Source organism: Antechinus flavipes, chromosome 1, assembly GCF_016432865.1.
Source record: "Antechinus flavipes isolate AdamAnt ecotype Samford, QLD, Australia chromosome 1, AdamAnt_v2, whole genome shotgun sequence".
Classification (NCBI taxonomy): Eukaryota; Metazoa; Chordata; class Mammalia; order Dasyuromorphia; family Dasyuridae; genus Antechinus; species Antechinus flavipes.
Window position 1 is genome coordinate 695594306 of NC_067398.1, and position 23470 is coordinate 695617775.

The 23470-nt window shown below is 41.3% G+C and overlaps 1 protein-coding gene across 3 annotated transcripts; it reads left to right on the plus strand.

Annotated features, from left to right (window-relative positions):
* The first annotated feature begins 13879 nt into the window (after positions 1–13879).
* LOC127545465 (protein phosphatase PTC7 homolog) lies at positions 13880–19817 on the plus strand. 3 transcript variants are annotated; one of them, XR_007949666.1, is made up of 4 exons: positions 13880–15495; positions 18017–18221; positions 19218–19330; positions 19419–19817. XR_007949666.1 is itself a non-coding variant. In XM_051972774.1 (3 exons), exons 1-2 carry the CDS (start codon positions 14763–14765, stop codon positions 19246–19248), a joined length of 249 nt encoding a protein of 82 aa, XP_051828734.1. In that variant the 5' UTR covers positions 13895–14762; the 3' UTR covers positions 19249–19330; positions 19419–19817. The 3 variants fall into 3 exon arrangements, 1 of the variants encoding a protein (XP_051828734.1); XR_007949665.1 differs by having other exon boundaries at positions 13884–14980; XM_051972774.1 differs by lacking the exon at positions 18017–18221 and having other exon boundaries at positions 13895–14980.
* Positions 19818–23470: the final 3653 nt, after the last annotated feature.

Below are 23470 nucleotides of genomic sequence, written 5' to 3' on the forward strand. Positions count from 1 at the left end.
CCAAAGCCGGGTCTTGGGGTCTCCAAACGCAGCACGCTCTCTCTCCACCACCTTCAGTCTCTAAGAAATGATGGAGATAAAAGCCCTGACCTGGAATCTGGAAGCCCCGACTTCGATTTATTAGCTGTGGGAACGTGGACAAGTCACGGAATCTCTGCCTGCCTCAGGGCCCAGATTATCAGAGCGCCGCCTCACGGGGCTGGGGTGAGAACCGAATGAGAACTCCTACAACGTTTTTACCAAGGCAGAGGCTATATGGCTATGAGGGGCGCCTGGGGTGTTCAGGGAGGGCCGGCAGCCCTGGAGTGAGGGCTTCCGAGTTCTTCCATCGTGGGTGTCCACCTTCACCCGGTCCGCCGGGGCTCCGAGACGCCAGACCGCGATAAAACCATTTTAGGAGAGGAACTAAAGCAGGGTGCCAGTAACTGGAAAGTCTCAAGCTGTCAGTGAGTTAGGGGGTGTCTGATCCACGCGCAGGAAGGCGGCTGAAGCGTGCGCTGAGCACGCGGAGCTTGGTCGGGCGTCTCAGGCACCAGGGTCACCCGTGCGCTACGCGCCATCACCACCGGGTTCACTTTTATGCTACCAATGACTAAGGTTGAGGACTTTGTGCAACTCTGCCCGACTTAAATCCATCTTGGGCAACAGACACGCCCCCTTGCCAGAAGCGCGCGTCGTCTTGACAACAGCTGTGGCTGAGCGCGGAACATCACGGAAAGGGGCGGGCCGAGGAAAGGATGCTCGCGGTCTCTAAACCCGAGGAAGGGGCGGGGATTAAAGCCAGGGAGGCGGGGCCCGAGTCGGGCTCAAATTCTGGCGGGGGTGGGGGAGGGAGGATGACGTCAAGAGAAGTGAGTGCCTTCTGAGGACACCGGGAGATTGTACTCGGAGTCGCAGAACGAGGGTCCCCTAAGGAGGAGGAGGGCGGCAGGGGAGCCGAGCAACGTTAACAAAGGGGAGGACATTGACGTCAGGGGAGGCAAATAAGGCTAGGCAAGGAGTTGACGTCAACCCAACGGAACATGGTGGGGAACTGAAAGAGGATGACGTCAGGGCCTTAGAGAACTCGTGCACACACTTAGCCCAGGAGAGGAAAGCGATCAATAATGTCAGACAGAGCACGTCTAGGGAACTGTAGAGAATGACGTCAGAATAAAGTCTGAACAATGACGTCAAGGGGGAGAGACCACTCCCCCAACTCTGCCTCAAATTTTCCCTCCTAGAGATTAACGTCAGGAGCAGGGAGAATATCTAAGGAACTGACCCGGCATGATGGCAGGGGCTCAGGGGCCACTGAGGGATAGGGGCACAGAGCAAGTCTGCAGCTGTTAGAGTGTTTATGGATTATTTTATAACTTATTTTATTTAAAAATTTTTTTCTACATTATAGGAATTTTACTATTTTTCCACATTTGTAGTTTTACTGATAACATTATTTTGCATGCATTATTTCATGATATATTGAGCAAGGATTTTTTTAGATTTTTTTTAATTATTTAATAATAGCTTTTTGTTTTCAAAATATATGAAAAGATAGTTTTTAGCATTCACTCTTACAAAGTCTTGCGTTCCTAATTTTTCTCCCTCCTTTTTCTTCTTCCCTTCTCCTAGATAGCAAGTAATCCAACATGTTAAACATGTAAGCAAGGGTTTTTATCCTTATTTCATAGATGAGAAAACTGCACCTCAAAGAAGTGTTATGCTTTATACTTAATTGCCAGGGTGCTGTTCATCAATATCTGAGCCCATTCATTGTGAGAGCAGGATGCTGTTGGTCACTCTGGAGTTATATTCTGGGGCTATTATCTCTTAACACAACTCCTTTATGTGGTGACAGCATTCAAGTTATTAACATAGGGGTGGGATGTGTATAGATTTATCCAGAAGGATTCTTTTGACTCATGTTCTGACCCACTAGTAAAATCCCTTTCTATATCCTGATTTCCTTCTATATTCTTATTCTCTTCTTCATTTCAATAATATTCTGTTACATGCAAGCTTGCATAGTGATATTCTAGACTTGTTCTCTTCAGGAATCAAGAATGGTTCTCTAATTAGCTCAAGCCTCCATTGACTTTATTCATCTCAGTGATAACCATCATTGATCAGCAGCCCAATTTCATTTAATCCATATTGACTATTAAATCAATAAATTATTAAATGATATACCTTACTCAATAATAGCTATTACACAGGGGCATAACAAAAACAAATTTACAACACTTTTGCTCAATACCCAGGTGCCTACTTGGAGGCCCACATCTATTGTTCCTTAAGCAAGATGTTCCATCTTTGCTCTGGTATTATCTCTGGTTGTTGCTCAATCCTGGAACATTCTGCCTTTCAGCTTCCCCAGCTTTTTTCAGTCTCCAGCTAATATCCCAACACCTGTATAAAGTCTTTGCTGATCTTCCTTAATTCTTTCCTATCTTCTCTTAATTAATTCCAGTTTAGTCTGTCTCTGTCTTGTTTGTACTTAGTGGTCTAAGTATTGTCTCCCCAATAAACCATGAGCAACTTGATAGCAGGAGCTATCCTTTACTTGGCTTTGTATCCCCAGAGTTTGTCAAATTCCCCAACACATAGTAAGTGCTTATTAATGTTTATCAACTGGATCTAGTTAAAAGAATAATAAGTGTTGGATTTAGAGTCAGTGTCCCTATGCTCAAATCCCAGCTCTTTCAGTTACAATTCCATTTACTCTCTGTAGTCCAAAAGTCAATCACAATCTCTCTGGGTCTCAGTCGTGCCTTCATTTTGGGTGTTCTTGGCAAAGATACTAGAGTGATTTGCTATTACCTTCTCCAGCTTTAAACTCAAGAAGATGAATTTTCCTGACTTCTGACTGGACACTCCATCCATTACACCACCTAGCTGTCTCAGTTTACTTATCTATAACATGAGCGAGTTAAATTGGATGATCTCCATTGTACACAACAACAGCAACATTATAAGGTGATCAATTCTGATGGATGTGGCTCTCTTCAACAATGAGATGATTCAGACCAGTTCCAACAATCTTGTGATCAAAAGAGCCATCTACACCCAAAGAGAGGGTGGGAACTGAATGTGAATCACAATATGGTATTCACACTCCTTTTGTTGTTGTTTGCTTGCATTTATTCATCATTTTCTTTTCTGGTTTGATTTGATTTTTCTTGTGTAGCTAGATAATTGTACAAATATGTATACATATATTGGATTTCTACCATGTTTAACATATGTTTGACTACTTGCCATCTAGGGGAGGAGGGTGGGAGAAGGGGGAGAAACTGGAACCCAAGGTTTTGCAAGAGTTAATGTTACAGAATTATCTATGCATATACAAGCTTTAATTTAAAAAATGATCTCTAAATTTCTTTCTAGTCTAAGAATTATGAGAACAAGCCTGTCGTATTCATGTACAAATCTTGATTCATAACCATAAAAATTAAATCTGTGAAACACAGCCCCAAAACCATCTCTATGGCTTCCTTAAAACTCAGGAACTCAAAGGCACAGTTTGGGTCCTTGTAATCAAAACTTTATCTCAACCAATCCTACATGGAACTAGCAAGCATTCTGCAAGGCTATTTTACAGCCAAATTCTGAAGAATCAGTATCTGATCATCTGAGGCACTTGAAATGTCAGACATTTTAGTCATCAATCTATTTCTGGCAGCCACCTCTGACCCTACTTTCTGACTGCTTTCAGCAATAGCTGGCTTATCGGCTTAATTGGATGGGGTCCTGATTTCTTTAGGCTTACAGACCTTTATTAAGCCTGGAACAGCAGAGTCAATCTCCAGAACTGGCCAAGGTAGGGAGGAAAATAGGCCCACCTTCTCTCCATCTTTCCCTTGCATAAACCTACAAAGGAGCTGCATCTTGGGTCCTTTAAGTTTATAAGCCTGTCCACCTTCAGAAACAAGACCCCCTCATTCTTATTTCTATTGATGATTGCTTCAATATTTCAAAGAAGGTAATCCTTGATAAGAGCAGTAATAATTTATAGAGGGATTTATTTACAAAAACTATCTCATTTGGCCTTTTCTACCTCAAAGTAGGTGCTATTTTTATCTCTCTTTTTTTTTTAAAGATGAGAGACCAAGATATCAAAAGGAGTTAAATGACTGATTTGGCCAGGATCACATAGCAAATAAAAGTCTGAAGTAGGATCTGAATTCAAGTCTTAGTAATGCTAATTCCAACACTTCATGTGCTTTGCCACCTGGCTTACCCTAGATGTAGAATGTGGCAAACATATGATTTCATAAATAGTCTGTGGGAGTCACTTGCTAAAATCATTTTCTCACCCTGATGCCAAGGTTGTACTGAGCATCTCTACCCTCAGGTAGCCTGAGCCTGTTTTGAGACAGCAGAGATGTACTCCCTGGCCAGTCCCATTTTCAGAACTTTTCCAGTGACCCTTCAGAACTCTTTCAAGAACCCAGACTGACTTCCACCGGGACCTTGAGGAAGCCAGGAGGAGAATTTAGGGGGATTTTCATTAAGTTACCTTCTTAGTTGTTTCTGAATTATTCAATGAAAGTAATCCATTAATTACTCATAATTACTATGAGAAAAGATTCACACAACATGCTTCCATACAACTCTAAAGAAAATGTCATGGAAGAAAACTGAAAGGAGGAAGAGGAGATAGGTAATTCAGCTGAAAAACCTTCCTCATGGCAAGCTATAATAAAATTCACATTGTCCCCAGAAGACAGAAAATTCTCATTTCCATCTTAGGCAGTTGATTCTCTAGGCAAAAGATTCCTTCCGCTGGGCCATCCGTAAGTGTCATTAACTTTTTTGAACTAGTCCTATATGCATCAATCTAAGGCACTGTCTTAATGGACAAAGCACTTAACCTCCGGCTCAGTTTCCTCATCTGTAAAATGGGGATAATAATTGCAACTACCTTCCAGGATTATTTGAGGATCAAAATGAAATAATGTTGGTCAGAAGTGTTTTATAAGTCATAAAGGGCTTATATAAATGATAGTATTATAACAACTATTACAACTTTTCTGATAGCAGCTTCTAGCAGGACCCACGACATAGAGGAGAAGGAGGGGAAAGGTGGGGGGAGAAGACATACACAGAGGACATATATGACCAGTGAACACACATAGAGGGACACATACAGGGGAAAGTGCAAGCTCAGAGAATGGAGTACTTGTATAAGAAACACACGTCACTGGGGCATTCGGGTCTGATGCTACATAATCACCTTTTTGCAAGTGTCAGTTTTTGCAGGTAATAATCCCTTCACAAAAGCCTTGTTATCCCTTCAGTTATTGGTTAGGCAGACTGCTCTCTCCCCTGCTTTTCTGTTCTCCTGGTCCTTCTTCAGGTCATCGCAGCTGAGCCACAACCAGAGCTTCTGCTGCTGCTCTCAGCTGGGTTTCTGTTGTCTCCGACAAGATGTTTATCCTCCATTATTATGTGACCCCTTCCCAGTAAGGGGAGGGGTCTGCCAAGTCTCGAGTTGCATTAGCCCTTGTGTGATTCCAGGCAGCTGGGAGCCTAGGATTAGAACTGGAAGGCATCTCTGAGGCCATTTAGTCCGACCCTTTCATTTTAGAAATGAGAAAATGAGGCCCAGGGAGAAATTACTTATTCAAAGTCATTTAGGTAGGAAGTAAGCAGCAGAGCTTGGCTGGATTTGAACTCAGGGCCTGTAACCTCTCTAATTCCATGCTCTTTCACTTGCACCACATCTTCAACATGCTAATGAGAGAGAGACAGAGAGAGAGAGAGAGAGAGAGAGAGAGAGAGAGAGAGAGAGAGAGAGAGAGAAAGAAAGAGAGACAGAGAGACAGAGACAGAGAGACAAACAGACATAGAAACACGGACAGAGAAAGAGAGAGAGACACAGAGAAAGAGAGACAAAGAGAGAGGAAGAGAGAGAGAGAGAGAGAGAGAGAGAGAGAAGAGAGAGAGAGAGAGAGACAGAGAGAGACAGAGAGAGACAGAGACAGAGAGAGAGACAGAGAGAGAGAGACAGAGAGAGAGAGAGAGAGAGAGAGAGAGAGAGAGAGAGAGAGAGAGAGAGAGAGAGAGAGATAACCTTTATCTAAGGACAGAATAGGCACAAAGTGAATATAAGATAGTTTGCTAATGAAGAATACTAGGAAATGGAGAAATCAGGAGAGGCTACAGGGAGAAGGTGGCAGAAATTACATTATTTCAGATAGTTATAATACATAAGCAAGAGTAAAGTTAGAACATACACAAAGGAATACAATGGGCTTTCTTTTTTTATTTTCAGTTTTTTTAGATAGCTTTGCAATTTTTTTTCATCTTTTATTTTTTTCTATCACCTTCATTTTCAAAAATATTCTACCCCCTTCCTGCCTAGGGAACCATCCCCTATCTTGTACCAAATAAAGAAGAAAGAAGAAAGAAAAATGCTTCAGCAAACTAATCAATACATCAATTGAGCCTCACAATTTTGAAATATTCCACACTGGTAATACTGTATAAAGAATAAAGACTTTTTTTTTCTTTTTGATCTGATTTTTCTTGTGCAGCATGATAATTGTGGAAATATATATAGAAGAATCGCACGTGTTCAACATATTGGATTACTTGCCATCTGGGGGAGGAGGGAGAAAAAAATTTGGAATACAAGATTTTGCAAGAGTGAATGTTGAATATTATCTATGCATATGTTTTGAAAATTTTCTCATCTCTTTTTAAGGACGTACTAGGTAACGATTACACAGCCACTCTAGTTCTCTCCCTTACCCCCCTGCTCCATTTATATTGTTTGTTAGTCTTTGTGCATATTATTTTCCTGGTTCTGCTCACTTTGCTTTGCATTAGTTCATTCAAGTCTGCCTATGACTGCATTCATCATGCATTGTCTCTTCCAATGTTGCAAAACCCCATTACATTAGCTTACCAAAATTTGTTTAATCATTCCCCAAAGGGCATCCATTTTGTTTCCAATTCTTTGCTGCCATGAAAAGTGTTTTTTTATCATTAAACTGCTTAGAATATATACTGGGACCGGGACTGGGATCATTATCTCAATTGTATAAAGAAGGATAAGGTTTCACTATTTAACAAAAACTACTAGGAAAATGGGAAACTAATCTGGCAGAAACTAAGTTTGGCCCAGTGATGAGGTCCTTAGTAACCAGATGGTGTGTGGAACAGTACTGACCACAAAAACAATCAGAGACTCTAGAGGCAAAAAAAAAAAAAAAAAAAAGATTTATTACCATCTCCTGAGAAAGGGCAACTCCCGTCTGAAAAGGTGTTTTGTCAGTAAAGGAGTGCAAAGCACAAACTGCAAAACACAAGATTATATTGACTGGAAAATCCCTCCCCTTCTCTTTGATCTTTTCTCCCATTGTCTAGGGGAGTCTGGGTTTATATTCTAAGTGGAAATCTACCCCAGAAACAAAAGAATAAAACGCCTTTAAAAGAAGTACTTAAATGATAATTAAGAGGTGGTGGGAAACAAAGGAGAATATTCATCTAAGACAATGCAGCATTTTTAGCTATGGCACAATTTGTTACTGCAAAGTCTCAAGTCACAATAGGTAGAAGCCACATCCTCATGAGACATCTTCCCTCAGTTTATCCCATCCAGTGGGGCTAGCAGAGAAAGCTTTCTGAAGGACTTGGACTAGATGGCCTCAGAGGTGCCTTCCAGCTCTAAAATTACTCCCTAAGGCAAGCAGAGGAGGACACTGATGGGTATCAGTTTAACCTTATGGTCCCACCTTCTGTGGGGGTCATGGATAGACCCACCTTGCTGTGTCCAATCAGAAATCCGAATTATGTCAAACACTGAGGTTAAATTTCTCCTCTACATCTGTCTGTGGCCCATGCCATCTTTGCCGAATCCCTTAAATTAAGCTGACTGTGGTGTTCTGCCTTGTGGTGTTTTTTCCTCACCCTTCCCCCATGCCTCATGATGTTTTTCTCCTTTTCACAGCTAATTAACTTTTTTAAGGGGCTGAACTTCTCTGTGGATTTAGCCTGTCAGCTAAGGGCATACTCCCACCTCATGGAATATACTCTTTCTCTTGCTTAATTGTGAGCTCCACTAGGGAACTTGTCTTTTCCACTTTAATTTTAACTATTAAAACTTATGTAATAGGACTGTGTCTCCCTGATCTTTGTGGAGGGTGGGTCACCTGCTCTGGGAACATTCCTAAAATGATCCCCACTTGAATCTCAACCCTTTGGATTTGGAAATTAGTCCCTCAAATTGCTTCCTAGCCCCAAGCCATAGAAGGCGAAATAAAATCAAAACTCTGAATTTCTATCTTTGCTAGCTTTCTAATCAGGAAGACAGGAGAAAGAGCTTCTTAGTGAAAATTAAACCCATTTTTTCCAAACCCCGATTAGAGACTGGGACTACCAATTTTTTTGTAAAATCTGAGATACCGGCCTGGGGACCGGCCTGTTAGTGATGACTATGGGAATGGGGGAGGGATCCGCTCTGGTGGAGGCTCAGGTCCTATGGGAAAGAATTACTGAACATGAAATCTGTGTGGCAAAAAGGGATTTTTATTGTTCACTAAGAAGGAAGCTTTCTTAGCAGATAAAACTCCTGATTAGGAATTTGGCAGAGCTGGATTAACAACCTCTTGATTATATGGGATAAGTCTTGTTCTGGGGCTGGGAGCTATCTGGGGTACTCAGTAGAGGACCATCAGACACAGATCTCCAATTGAATAAAATCACTTAACTGGGAGTTTGAACCGCTAAGAGTTGTTTGTGGCAATTCGATGGAGGATGATTGACCAAGATCTCTGATTGAATGAAACCACTTAACTGGGTGTTTGAAAACTTTTCCCAGGATCTGGGAGCTCCCTGAAGGGGGTATAGTTTCTGGACTCCCCAAAAGATCTCAGTTTATGTCATTAGGGTATCTCATCCCTCAATATAACCATTTTGGTGCTAACCATGTGCTCTCCCAAATCAATTTCATATTTATCATTCCTTGTGTCTATTGTTTCTCTTCATTTTGTCTGTAACCTCTTCTAAATGAACCTGCCTTTTGCCAAAGAGAATGGCTATTTTGAAGTCCTTACGTGATCGAACCCCAATATTTGGTGCTTTTATCAATCTCACCTTTTGGTGCTGAATCCCATCATTTGGAACTAGGAATTGCTAACCTAAACACATCACTAATACTCCCTGTAAGAAACAAAATATCTTAGCACGAACTCCACAGACTCACTGATGAATGCAGGGAAGATTTATTTTACATTCTTGCAAGCTGAGGAGACACACCTTTGAAACTCCAAAGGTAGCATTTCATCTCCTATCCTGAAGCACAAATATCTCTCCTGATTCCCCATTAATTGCATGTTATAGAAGTTATAGAACATGAATCTTTACTCCTCATTACATAGCCAGTTCCTGCCCCAAAGGAGCTTCTAAAAGGGGAAAGGTAACAAAGGAGAGCTAAGGACAAAGAACTGAAGATTCTTTTCAAATCTCAGACCATCACCCTCAGATTTAGAAAGGAAATTTAACCTCAGTGTTTGACATAACTTGGATTTCTGATTGGACACAGCAAAGTAGGTCTACCTGATGGGGATGAACCCTGAAACTGTCCCCTTTAATCTGTAAAAGAAGGGTGACTCAGGGTCTCAAGCTCTACCCTGGGAAAAGCATACCTTCCCCAGACAACGCCATCCTCCCCAATGTAAGTGGTTTCATTCAGTTGGAGATCTGGTTGTACCCTCTATTACAGGGGTCCTCAAACTTTTTAAATAGGGGGACAGTTCACTGTCCCTCAGACTGTTGAAGGGCTGGACTATAGTAAAAACAGAAACTTTGTTTTGTAGGCCTTTAAATAAAGAAACTTCATAGCCCTGGGTGAGGGGGATAAACGTCCTCAGCTGCTGCATCTGGCCCCTGGGCCGTAGTTTGAGGACCCCTGCATTAGGTTGAAAATTAGTCCGGGATCACTCTAAGTAGCTCAATTCCCAAGACAAGCAATCTCTTTTCAATCAGAGAGCTAAGCCCCATTGACAACATTGAAACTCCAACCCTCAAAAGGCTAATAAAAGACAACTCTGAACCCTAAATCTTTGCAGAAGTCCGAAACAGGAATTTGTTTTGCCAAGGAAGCTCTCTGCTTGGTAAGGCTGCCTGCCAGGACTTTTGCTCACCGTGAAGATATTCTCTTCTTAGGGTTAACCTTTGTTATCTCCCTAACAGAACTTCCTCTGTAGCCTTAGGGAGTAATTTTAGAGCTAGAAGTCAGTCCCTGCCTCCCAGGAGCTTACATTCTTTTGGGGGAAGATCACCTCTACTTTTGATAACTCCTTGATATTCATATGAGTCTCAGTTTTCTAATTTAAGTTTCATTTCTCCAATTTGATTTTCATAACTGTGGAAACCCTAAATGTCCATCCATTTGTCACACCTCCCATAATATACTAAATGCATGTGTGGTGGCTTTAAAAAGTCACATTATCAACAAATGTGAAGAGCACAAGAAAAGACTTTTAAAATTTATGGACAGGGGTAGTTGATGACTATTTAAGTGATAGAGAGGATCACACAAGATAAAATGGACAATTCTGACGATACAAAATTAAAATTTTTGCACAAATGAATATAAAAATTAGAAAGCAAAAAAAAGCAAGAAAAAACCTTTACAACTATCTCTGAAAAAAATCTCATTTCCAAGATATATAAGGAACTGATTCAAATTTATAAGACTAAGAGTCAATCCCTAATAGATATATGGTCAAAGGATTTGAACAAGTAGTTTTCAAAGGATGATATCTAAGCTCACAGTAATTATGCAAAAACAAACAAAATCTGCTTTAAATCACTAATGATTATAGAGATACAAATTAAAGCATTCCAGAGATTTCAAATCACACCTAACCAGCAGGCAAGAATGACCAAGAAACAACATAACACAAATGTTGCAGGGTCTGCGGGAAAACAAATATACTAGTGCATTGTTAGTGCTGTGAATTGATCCAGCCATTCTGGAAAGCAATTTGGAACTGTATTTCAAAAGTTATCAAGATCTTTGGACACAGCTTTAGAGCACTACTAGACTTCTACCTCAAAGAAACCAAAGCAATAAGTAACTAAATCCCTTTTCCAGGGTCACACAGCTAATATGTGCAAAAGTGGGATTTGAAACCAAATCTCTCTCCTTTCAAGGCCATCTCCCAACCCGTTATACCATGGTGCCCAGCTACAGTAATAAGAATGTTACTCATTGAAAATATCCTAGATAACGGGAACCAGAAGGAATAGCAGAGTTCAATTTTAAGCACTTCTCTTCCTGCCCTTTGATGTAGAGTAATGTCCAGCTGTTAGGAGTGGCGGATGATAATAGGGATCTTTACAAATAGGCACATGTATAGGAAGATGAGCAAGCTAAGTAGAGATGCAGATTGTTTAAAAGATACTGGAAAACAATGTAGACTGTGTGAAAAAAGTTGCTAAACTATTCCCTACCTTTGACTCAGAGATTCTTCTACTAGATCTACTAGATCCAAGAGGGTCAAAGAAAGAGAGGTCCTTTATAAATATCCCCACTACTCAATAAAAAATAGTGACAATGAAAGATTCAGAGAAACATAGGAAAATGTGTATTAATGAGGAAAAAGGAAAGTAGAATCAAGATAGCAATATACACAGAAACACTCCCACACAAGAAACATCAGAACCCAGAGTAACACAAAGTGGGCCAAGAGCTCCAGTGATGAAACATACTTTCCACTGGGAGACAATTACAGAAACAATATTGAACTCTCTATCAAAGAGCCTTGTTGTGGAGGTTTGTATTGCTCAATCGTTTCTGTTGTAAGTGGGTAGGTAACGGGAAATAAAGGCAGGTGGTGCAGAAGAAGACATCTTCCAGAGTTCAAATCTGGTCTCAGACACTTACTAGCTGTATGGTCTTGAGAAAGTCATTTCACCTTTTCTGCCTCAGTTTCCTCATCTGTAAAATGAGCTGGAGAAGGAAATGGCAAATAGTTTCAAATGAGGTCATGAAGCTTCAGACACAACTTAACAATCACGACTTCCTGATCCAGTGCTATGCTTTCATAACATCAAAGTTCTTTGTTTTTCAGTCTGAATAGAAAATAAAACCTTTACTTAGCATCTACCTTTGGAAGGAACAAGAGGATATCATTTCTGGTTTCCTGAAAAGTTCAGACTCTGAATCACAGCAGCTTTTTCACAGCTGAAGTTTTATAACAGATACTAAGTCAGAAAAGACTCATTTCCTCCCATATAGAAGAATTCCAGAACATTCTCTACCATCAGTTTCCATTTCTAGGTTTAGACTAAATGATCAAAATGACTGTCATAGCTTCATCCTGAGGCTTTCCTGAGACAGTGCATCCAGTCCAAGAGAATGGAACACGCTCCCATGTTAATGCCTGTGTGTTCCAAAATTTGTGCTGTAAAAATTTAAAAGCAAATTAAATCACGATCAACCTTGAAACTCTGCTACTCTGATCAAAACATGATCCTAAACAATTCCAAAGGACCCATGATGAAAAATGCTATCCATTTCCGGACAAAGAACTGATGAACTCAGAATGCAGACTGAAGCATATTGCTTTTCACTTTATTTTTTCTTGCTTTTTTTTTTTTTCAACATGGCTAATATGGAAATGTATTTTGCATGATTTCATATTTGTAACTGTTTTTATACTGCTTGCTTTCTCAATGGGTGGCAGAATAATTAGAGGAAGGGAGAATTTGGAACTCAAAAATGTTAAAATCATTAATTTTTATATGTAATTGAAAAGCATTTAATGAAATATTTTTTAGAAGAATGTTGAAATAAATAATGTTTAAAATATTTTTAAAAAGATCCTTGCACCAAAAAAGATCTAATTAAATCGCAGGGGTTCTCTTGACATCTGACTAAGGTGGCAGGGATCCCTTACATTTTTTATGTATTTGGGTTTTCCAGACCTTCCACCCCCTTAATCAGAGATTTGTTTCTCCCGGTAGAAAGTAAGCTCCCAGAGCTGTCATTTTTGCTTTTTGTATTCCCGGATCTTAGCACAATACCTGGCACATACTTAATGCTTGTTAAATCCAACTGAATTGGCCTCTGTTCTTTTTAAAAATGTACATCATTTACTTTATTTTTATTAAAGCTTTTTATTTTACAAAACATGTGTGTGGACATTGAGAGTCAAACTAGCTACAAGACAGGCACTAGGCAGTCTGCACCAGACTGTGCACTTGGAGGTGATTACTAAAGTAGACACATTATAGTCAGCATGACACACATACGCAGGGCTTTCTGCGGCAGCTGTAAGGGAGTAACAGCAAAGAGGAAAGGAGGCAAGTATTTGTCCGATAGGTGGTGCAGTGGAGAGAGCTCTGTACCTGGAGTCACAAGAACAGCATTCAAATGTAGCCTCACACACTTGGCAGCTTCGTGATCTCGGCGAATCATTTCTCTGCCTCAGTGTTCTCATCGGTAAAATGGGGAGAATATCTAATAGTTTGTCGTGAAGATGAAATGAGATCACATTTGCAAAGGGTTTGGCCTAAGTAGGTGCTTCATAAATGTTTACTGACTTGGGTTTGCTTTGGGGGCCACTTGAGAGTGAATGATAGTAACAGACATTTAGAGCGCTAGCACCTTGCACACGTCACGGCCTCGGAACCACATCCCGGTCACGTCTGTATAGCGGGGATCAGTTGGCCATTCTACCCCCATTCTACAGATGGGGCACAGAAGGACAAAGGTCGAGGAGCCCAACGGGCCGATCCTGCCTCGAACACTTTCCTTCTCCAGGCCTCGACTCCCTGTCAAATGGGAACAGGGTTTGCAGAGCCTCGAAGTCCCCAAAGCGGCGGCCCTAAAACCCCTGGCACGTGGCGAGTTAATGAAAATGAAATTTGGGAGCTCTGCACTACAGCCTGGGGCGGGGAGGGAGGGAAATGGATAGGAGCACTAGAGGACTACAAATCCCAGGGTGCAGCACGTCCCACTGGGATTCCGGGCTAGGTGTTAGTTTAGTGCTTCTAACCGGTTAGAATCAAGAGCGAAACCGGGCCGGGAGCGGGGCGGGATCCGCGCAGGAGCTGGGGAGTAGGGGAGGGAGAGCAGAGAGAATGGAGCGAGAGGAGGCAGGTGATAGACTAAGGCCAGAGGCTGGGAAAGACGGGAGAGGTAAAAACCTAGAAATAGTCGTGGGCGTGGGGCTTGCGTCTTGACAAAATCTGGGAAGGGCAAATGAAGGGATTTATAATTGGTGGAAGCTGCGAGAGGGCGGGGCTTATCTATTGGGCAAAGGCGGGGCATAGGGGGCGGGGCTTATCCTGAACCTGAGAAGACAAAAGAGAGAATACAGTGGGGCGGGATTTCCTTCTCGAAGGGTGTAGAGTAAAAAAGTTGAAGGGAAGCATAGAAGAGGCAGGGTTTACTAAAGATCGAGAATGAAGAGGAGGCGAGCGTTATTCTTTATTAGAATAGAGAGGAAATTGACTGATTGAAGAAATGGGACTTATTCCGGACAAACCGGAAAAGAGAGAAAGAGGACTAGAGCACAAAGAAAAGGGAAAAGGGCGGAGCTTAGCCTGAGACTCCCCGAAGGAAGGGTGGACGTGGGCGGGGCCTGTTCTCCGTCCGATAATCGGAGTGGAGTGGGTGCGCAAGCACGAGGAGGGGGCGGGGCCTTGGGGGTGGCTGTTGGCCGTTGGTGGTATCGGGGGGCGGGCCCGAGTGTGCGGTGCTGCAGTTTGGTGAAACACACTTAGTGGAGAGAGATGTAGCTGTGCCCTCGGCGGCGGCGGCCATGTTCTCGGTGCTGGCGTACGGCTACCTGGTGGCCCGGACCCTGCTGGGCGGCCTCTTGCAGACCGACCCCTGGGCGGGCGGCGGTAGGGATTACGGGCTGGTGACGGCCGGCTGCGGCTTCGGCAAGGACTTCCGCCAGGGCCTGCTCAAAAAGCGCGTCTGCTATGGGGACGACGCCTGCTTCGTGTCCCGCCATCGCTCCACCGACGTGCTGGGGTGAGTCGGGACTTAATCGGTCCTCGCCATCTCCATCTTCCGCCCCGGGCCTTCCCCGGGCACGTTCGCGCCGGGCCCCGCAAGGTCATCGGGAACGCGACCCCCGGCACCCGGCCAGTGCTTAAAGCCGCCCTGCCCCCGAGCAAGGCCCCGAGACGGCTGGCCGGAGACCTTGTCCATCTGTCGGGCCACAGGTGTCTCGGGCCTAGGTCGGCTGCTCTTGGACCGTGTCCGGGCCGGGGCAGCCGCGGGGCCGCGGCGTGTCTGGCCGGCGTGGGCTCCTTAGAAGCGCCTTTCAAGTTTGCCAAGCATTTTGCATGCACTCTCTCTTGTGAGCTTCACATTGGTCCTGTGACTTGGGACTGTCAGTGGGCTCATCCCCACTGTTTGGATGAGAGCTAAAGTGATTTGTCCATCTTGACAGTAGGAAGTTCTAGCCACCCAGGGCCCTTATGGTTCATGAGGACGGGCTTCTTCCCCTGCATCATCATATACACAGAGTAAAGAGAAGAAAGGTAAAGACGGGGTGGGGGGCGGGGGCTCCTCAGTCTAGAAACACAGGCAGGTGCCTGGTCCTCACAACAATCTTGAGAGGGAGGCGCTATCTTTTCTGTCTTTTGATGGGAAAACTGAGTCCTATAGAGACCCAGGGACTTGGTGTTTGACATTGTTCTCCTGGGAGTCCTCACTGAATTTCTTTTGGGAAAAGCCAGGCACTGTGGGTTAGAAGTGAGTATGGTGAGACACAAGAACTTTGGCACAGGCCACACGGACAGAACTGAGCCAGTACCCACGGGACTTTGGCCTTTTTTGTCCCCCTTCCCACCTATAACATACGCTGGCCTCTCTTATAACCCAGGCAAGAGTTTAAGAATATCACAATATGAGAATCCTTTACCTTTTTTTGATTTGTTTGTTTATTCAATAGTTTTCTTACTTTCAATTTTATTAATCTTTTTTTCTCAGAATTTCAAATTTGGTATTTAATTTGGAGTTTTTAATTTGTTCTTTTTCTAGCTTTTTTAGTTTCATGAATGCAAATGTTGATCATCTGTTTCTCTATTTTATTCATGTAAGCATCTAGAGGTATAAAATTTTCCCTAAGAACTACTTTGATTGCATTCTATAAGTGTGGGCATGTTGTCTCATTATTGTCATGTTCTTGGATGAAATTATCAATTGTTTCTATGGTTTATTTCACCCACTCATTCTTTAAAATTACATTAGTTTCTAGTTGGTCTACTTTTCCACAGTCCTTTACTAAATGTAATTTTTATTATATCATGATCTGAAAAAGATGTATTTATTGTTTCTCCCTTTATGCATTTGATTGCAAGATTTTTATGCTCCAACACATGGTCAGTTTTTGGGTAGGTTCCATGTATTGCTGAGAAAAAGTATATTTCTCTTTTGTCCCCATTCAGTTTTCTCCAAAAGTTTGTCACTGTGGTTCTCAAAGTCTGGTCCAGAGCATCCTGGAAATCTCTGAAATCCTTTCAGTCTACAAATTCATAATTAGTTTTTATTTTTAGTGTGATCAATATTTATAACTATAAACCACATAAATAAAAACTCTTTGGACAGATCCTTAATCATTTTTAATAGGATAAAGATATTGAGAACAAAAGTTTGAGGACCACTGGTTTATCATACCTAATTTTTCTAAAATCCTATTTACTTCCTTAACTTCTTTCCTGTTTATTTTGTGTTTCTATTTACCTGTTTCTAATAGAGCAAGGTTAAGATCCTCCACTAGTATAGTTTTGCTGTCTATTTCTTCTTGCAACTCTCTTAACTTCTCTAAGAATTTGAATGCTATATCACCATTTATCTTTTTCTGTCTTGACCCAGTATATAATCTTAATAATAACCACAATAATATGGCTTGCCCAAGATAATACATCCACATTGCAGGATAAATTTCAATTCTATAATTCTGCCAAATTAAAAAAAAAAAGTACATATGTGTAGAGGGCTGGAACTCTGGAGAAGTATACTTGAAACAAGGATACTTAAACCAGGGTGTTTATTCATTGTGATTGATGAGATAATGGTTGTCTAGTTTACATATATTTAGTACTTAATATGGTGATGTAATGCATCTACAGTTGACACATGCTCAGTGTGCTGTAGTGATGTAATTGTACTAAGGTATATAAGGGCTGAGAGGACTTGAAATAAGTAGAGTTGAGAAAGACTCAAGTGAGAGAGTTCAATCTCAGACTCAGACACAGACACAGGAGACACAGAAGACAGAAACAGAAACAGAGATCCTCGTGTTTGGATCTTCTGCCTTCATAACTTCTTCAAGGCCCATCCAGAGATCCTCCAGAAAAATAGTCTGGACTTTACACATATGAATTAGAAATCCTTTTTGATTTGGTGCCTTGCTTGTGCCTTCTGTTTCTCCCTTCCTCCTCCCTCTCTCCTTTACTCCCTCCCTTTCTTCTTTCCTCTCTTCCTTCATCCTTCCCTTCTCCCGTCTCTCAAATAGTCTGTTCTCTACTATATTCATAATTGAAATGCAACAGAAATCCATCAGCACATAGCATCAGAACCAAAATAAATATTTTCTTCCAAAAGGACCGACATAACATACTCTGTAATATTTTATCTTAAAGTAATATTTATCAAACTCTAAATTATAACATTTAAACTTGGTTGAACCCACTAGAAAGGACAGCTTCAATAATGGTTCTGTCAGCTTTTGTGCATAATTTGTTCAGTGACAGGAAACTTTTCACTGTCTCACTTATATTGGCATTGTGCTAGGTTTCAAAGCAGTTATGACTCTGGATGGTGAACAAACTAAAAATGTAAAGTTTGGTAAGGGCAAAAGCAGTGTACTGCAGTCAAACTGAATAGAATGGATGGGGATGTACAGGAGACAGGAGGGGGGAGCTAAATTTGTGTCCAGGACACCTGAGTTTATGTCTTAAGTTTGTAATTTTGGATTTTTACCTCTGTGACATGCAGAGCCTGAATTTTCTCATGTATGAAATATGGAAGTTAAACTAGCTGATTTGTACTTTCCAGGTAAATCTACTGGAATACCATAATGGGACAATGAGGTTGAGGAGGATAAGAACTGCAGGTGACAGAAGCTTTAGAGCTAGCATCTGTGGCTCCTATTGCAGAGAGAAGCACTGCCAGTGTTCCAGGAGAAGTTGGCATCCCTCCAAAGGTCTCCCCAGACATCAGGACTGTATTGAGAAAGCGATTCAGTTCGAGAAAGTTTCAGGTAGGTGCCACCAAGAAGAGCTAGACCAACAAGATGGAGGGAAAGAATCTAGATCTGAGAATCACATCTTGGCTGTTGATCAGTCACATGCTTTGTCTTGGATATAGTCTTTTATCAGAGATGTTCAATGCAAAGATATTCCCAACTGACTGGCATCTTCTCTTATCCAGATTTGCATTGATATAATTTGTGTAAGAACTTCTAAAAGTTTTTAGAGTCAAACTTGTTTACTTTGTTTTTGTTGACCTGTCTTACCACTTCAGTTTTGTCTTAAATCCTCTCAGTAACCAAAGTTGTGAGAGGTACCTAATCTGTTCAAATTCTCTATTTTTGTTACCATTTATGCTTTTATGTTTAAATTATTCCTTTGGAGTTTGCTGTGGCATACAATGTAACCTAAAAAAACTCTTATTTTCTGCCAACCAGTACTCCAGATTTCCAGCAATTGTTGGGGGAAAGGTAATATTTTCCCTCATTAGCTTTACATTCTTGGATTGATGAAACATTGAGCTACTAGGCCTTACTTGCCTAATACATCTATATAACTTCACAACCTCTCATACCCTACAAGGATATAAGAATACAAGAAGTCATAGTGGATGCTAAACATATTCTTGGAGAAGTTTCATCTAGTCAGCTCTAACGCTCAACCTGAATATTTAATTCCTCTAAATAATGATTAAGGACTGGTGAAAATGAAACTCTCAGATACATTACATGGTAGACTGCAGTTATTTCTGTGTGTATGGTAGAATTGTGGTGAGGTTGCAGGAACTTCAGATCACCTGATTTTAAATCTTAGTTCCATGAGTTATGCCCTACATCACAAAGAGCATGTGTCTTGAATTCTCAGAATCAGGATTCATTTTTAAACACCTTATCTCTCTGGACTGATGAAATAATATATGGAAAGTGCTTTATAAATCAGAAATCTATATAATGAACTCATTATGTTAATGTCTAAGGTCGCCATCTGGTCCTCTGAATTATTTCTAGGTATACTTATTTCAGTCAAGACAAGTTCTGAAAAACAAGTCTCAAAGATGAAAAGGATTAATCTTGAACTGTCCATGAAAATTCAGCAACTTGGATCTAACCACTTTGAAAAGGTAAAATAGATGATAGCTTCAACAGTAGCTAGACTTATGCGCTTTAGAGATGTTCAGAATGTAAAGTTGATTTTTGTTTTTGAAACAGGAACAAAAAATTGAAAGACTTAACAAACTCCTGAAAGATCATGGACTTCTTGAATAGCTGAACCATGCAATATTTATCTAACCACATGGAGAGGAAACTTCTTATTTGACAGAGTGGCCTTTGTACGTGTCAGTCAAACATCCTGGGTATCTCCAGGATAATTTCTGAAAAGAATCTGAAGCTTTCACTTGTTCTCGGATCTGATCATGTCCAGATGTAACATCATTCCTTCTAAGAGCTATATTTTTTCCTTGATGTGATAAGACACTTCCCATGATAAGAAATGTTTCATAAGCTACATTTTCTCATTTTCCAAATTCTAACCTTGTTTGAATTTGAATACTATAACTCGATGAGTTTGTGTAAAAATTGAATAAAAAATTTTTAGTTTATTTTTAATACACATTGTTTTATGAATTATGTTGGGAGAGAAAAATCAGAGCAAATGGGAAAAACGATGGGAGAGATTAAAAAAAAAAAAAACAGAAAAAAGAAGTGAACATAGCATGTATTGATTTACATTTGTCTCCTTAGTTCTTTCTCTAATTGCTGATGGCATTTTCTGTCCAAAGTCTATTGGGATTGCTTTGGATTACTGAACTACAGAGAGAAATCAAGCCTTTCATAGTTGATCATTGCACTTTCTTGCTTTATTGTGTACAATGTATTCATGGTTCTGCTTGTTTTACTTAGCATCAATTCATGTAAATCTTTCCAAGCCTTTCTGTTTGCTGGTTCATCATTTTTTTATAGAATAATATTCCCTTGCCTTTTCATACTACAACTTGTTCAGCCATTCCCCAATTGATGGCATCCACTCCTTTTCGAATTCTTTGCTACCACAAAAAGAGCTGCTACAAACATTTTTAAACATGTTGGGGCCTTTTCCTTCCTTTATGATTTCCTTGGGATACAGACCCAGTAATAGGACTGCTGGGTTAAAGGGTATGCATAGTTTTATAGCCATTTGGGCATAGTTCCATATTGCTCCCACAATGGTTAGATCATTTCACAATTCTACCAACAATGCATTAGTGTCCTAGTTTTCCCATTCATTTATCATTATCCTTTCCTGTCATCTTAGGCAATCTGAGAGGTGTGGAATCACATATGGCTCCTGGAAAAGTAAAATGCCAATCTTACATTATTCCATGGAACCATTTTTCCACATCTAATGAAATCCAAACTTTAGTTTTTCTCTTTTGGATAGAAGTCTCATCTTTTAGGTAATGTTCTGAGTAATAGGAATTTCTTTAAAAGTTTAGATAAAATAGTCTAAAAGGTGCTATTTCTACTTTCAAGTATTCCTTGAACCAAAAATATCTCAAAAACTAGGGCATTAATTTTTAGATCCCTTTACACTCTAAATGCTAAACTTTTCCTCCTTGTCTTTTGCTTCATGCATTCATTGGATTTAAGTGAGTCAGAGCTGCATGAAGTGGTCTCCCTCTCTTTTCCAGAGTCAACCTATTTCAGTTGCCTGATAGAATCAAGACCACTAGTGCTGGCTTGCCATGCCCTTGGTGTCTCAATACCTTGGTGTTTCTGCAATTTAAGGCAGCATACTTAGTTTCTCTATAGCTTAGTTGCTTTGGCTTAGAAATGGGGCAAATCTCTGCCTTCTGCTGACCAGCAGGGAAAATAATCTCAGGAGGAGATGGTGAGGGCCATGCTGGTAGCATCAACAGAAAGGGTCCTGCACAGAATGACGTGTGACACGCCCTGGACACATTTCCAAAGTGCTCTTGGATCACAGGTGGCACATCTTTCCCTTTGCAAAGTTGGTAAGAGCTTTTCTATGGAAATCCAGGAATTGTCGCCATCAGCTCAGAAAGGAAGAAAGGGACAGAGAAAAGGGCTGGCAAAGGGCCTATAGCTACTGAAAGCATTTTGGCCCCTGTCCCATCTTCAGTGCTCAGCTTCAGGGACTTGGAGGTGACTTCTGGGGTTTCACTTGCTGCCTAAGAAGCTCAGCATGCTGATAAACTAACAAGAGGGCCGGGCCTCCTGCAGCTGAGGGAGGAAAAGTCCCCACATTCAGCTTCTTGGAAGGAAAGTGGCCAGTCTTGAGCTTGCAAGATCATCAGAAGCTAGCAAAGAGGCAGGAAGATTGGTGGGGGGACAAGAACTATGGGCAATTCCCTCACTAATTATCAGCCCAAGTGACCAGTGTCCAAGCAGAGTCAGGACTAAGCCACTTTTCTCATTACAGTGACCTCAGCAAACCCCACCTCCAAAGGGGATGCTGAGAGCTCAAGACTGAGCCGGCAAATGCTGTTCTAGCAACGTTCTCTCTCTGTTACAGACTGAATTGTGTGAGACAACTGTAGGAGAGAAGTCACATAGCAACACTGGTCTCTTAGGCAGAGATGGAGAACTTGCCTCCAGGGACAGATGCAGACCCACATTCCTCACAGTTTAGAGGAAGAAGGTGGGAAGGAAAAGACAAAGGGATTCAGGGGGGCCGGAAGAGATATCGACCCCATGAAGTTCATGGGCAGTTTTGGATCAAAAGTGCTCAGTGTGGGTGACATCTATAGCCTAAGGATGTCAGCTGCTTGCCTGCTGACAGCATGGAACACTGGAGTGTAGAATCTGGGGATTCCAGGCTTCGGTCAGTCACAGACACGTGAGGGTTTTTACTCTGTCCCAGATTGGGCAAGGAGTTAGAGATAGAAAAAAAAAAAAAAAAGGCCATTGGCTTTGTATGTGACTGGACTCAGCCCATTTCTAAGTCCTGTGGCTCTGGAACAGTCAAGAGCCTGACCAGAGACTTCTGGGTCCCACTGAAACAGTCTATAGACTATAAAACTCATAGACTGCCAGACCCTCAGCAGTTTAGTGCAATCTCTGCAGTTGCCAGAAAAGGATGAAGAAACCTAGGGGCAGAAAGGACTTGCCTAGAGTCATGGTTAGAGGCTGAGCCAGGCCTAGAAGCCAGAGCAGGTTTTCTGATTTTCAGGTCATTGTTCCTGTCAGAATAGTGGACTGCCTCTGCCCCCAGGCACCCATTCTTGCAAATTCTAGACTGGTGAATTTCCAAAAGAAAATACATATGTTGGAAGTTTTGTCCCATCAGTAATTTTTTCAGTCTTTCTGCATCTAGTTGGCAATTGAGTGTTGTGTTCAATCTTTCAGAAAGAAAATAAGATATTAACCTGCTGACAATTATGGCCAATAGACCATCTTTTAATGCTGAAGTCCCTAACTGTATACCTCAGGTTGAAGTCAGTTCCTGTCAAATTTCCAACTGAAAAGGAGGCTTTGAATACCTCTAGTGCAGCAAAGCTGCTGATTTTATGCTAGCTGAGATTTATAAAGCAAGGAGTTTGGCGGCTCATATAAAAGGTGATGGGAATTTCCCAGGTTGTGTGGCAAGAGCAGGTTTTCCCCCAGGATTTCAAGGAGATCCATTCTCCAACTATATAAAAGAAAAACATGTTGTCCTGTGACATCATAGTCGGTTCAGTCTCTTAGTTATTGTCAGAATCCTCCTTAATAGGCTGATCCTTCACCTAGGAGATGGTCATATACCTGAGAGTCAATGTGGCTTTAGAAAGGGCTGAGGAATAGTCATTTGATGTTTGTTACTCAACTCCAGAAGAAATGCCAGGAGCAGAACAGTAGATCATATACAATGTTTATTAATCCAACCAAGGTGTTTAATACTCTGTTGCAAAGACTTGTAGAACATTATGCTAAGATTTGGCTATCCAGAAGAAATCCATCAGAATTATACATCATTCATTTTCATGACAGCAACCAACATTTGCACAGGTTCCAGATGATGGACAAAACTCTTGCACTTTACCAGTCACCGAGGGGGAAATAGGGCTGTTAATTTGCTCCTGTGCTTTTTATGATGTTTTCAGCTTTGTTGGCAGTTTCAATGAGGCCTAAAATGACATCAGGGTCAGCTATTATGCAGTGGTTCTCAAACTTTTGTTTTCAGTATCTTTATCCTATTAAAGATTATTGAGGATCTCTCCAGAGTTTTTGTTTATCTGGATTATATTTGTAGACATTTACCATATTGGAAATAAAACCTATTT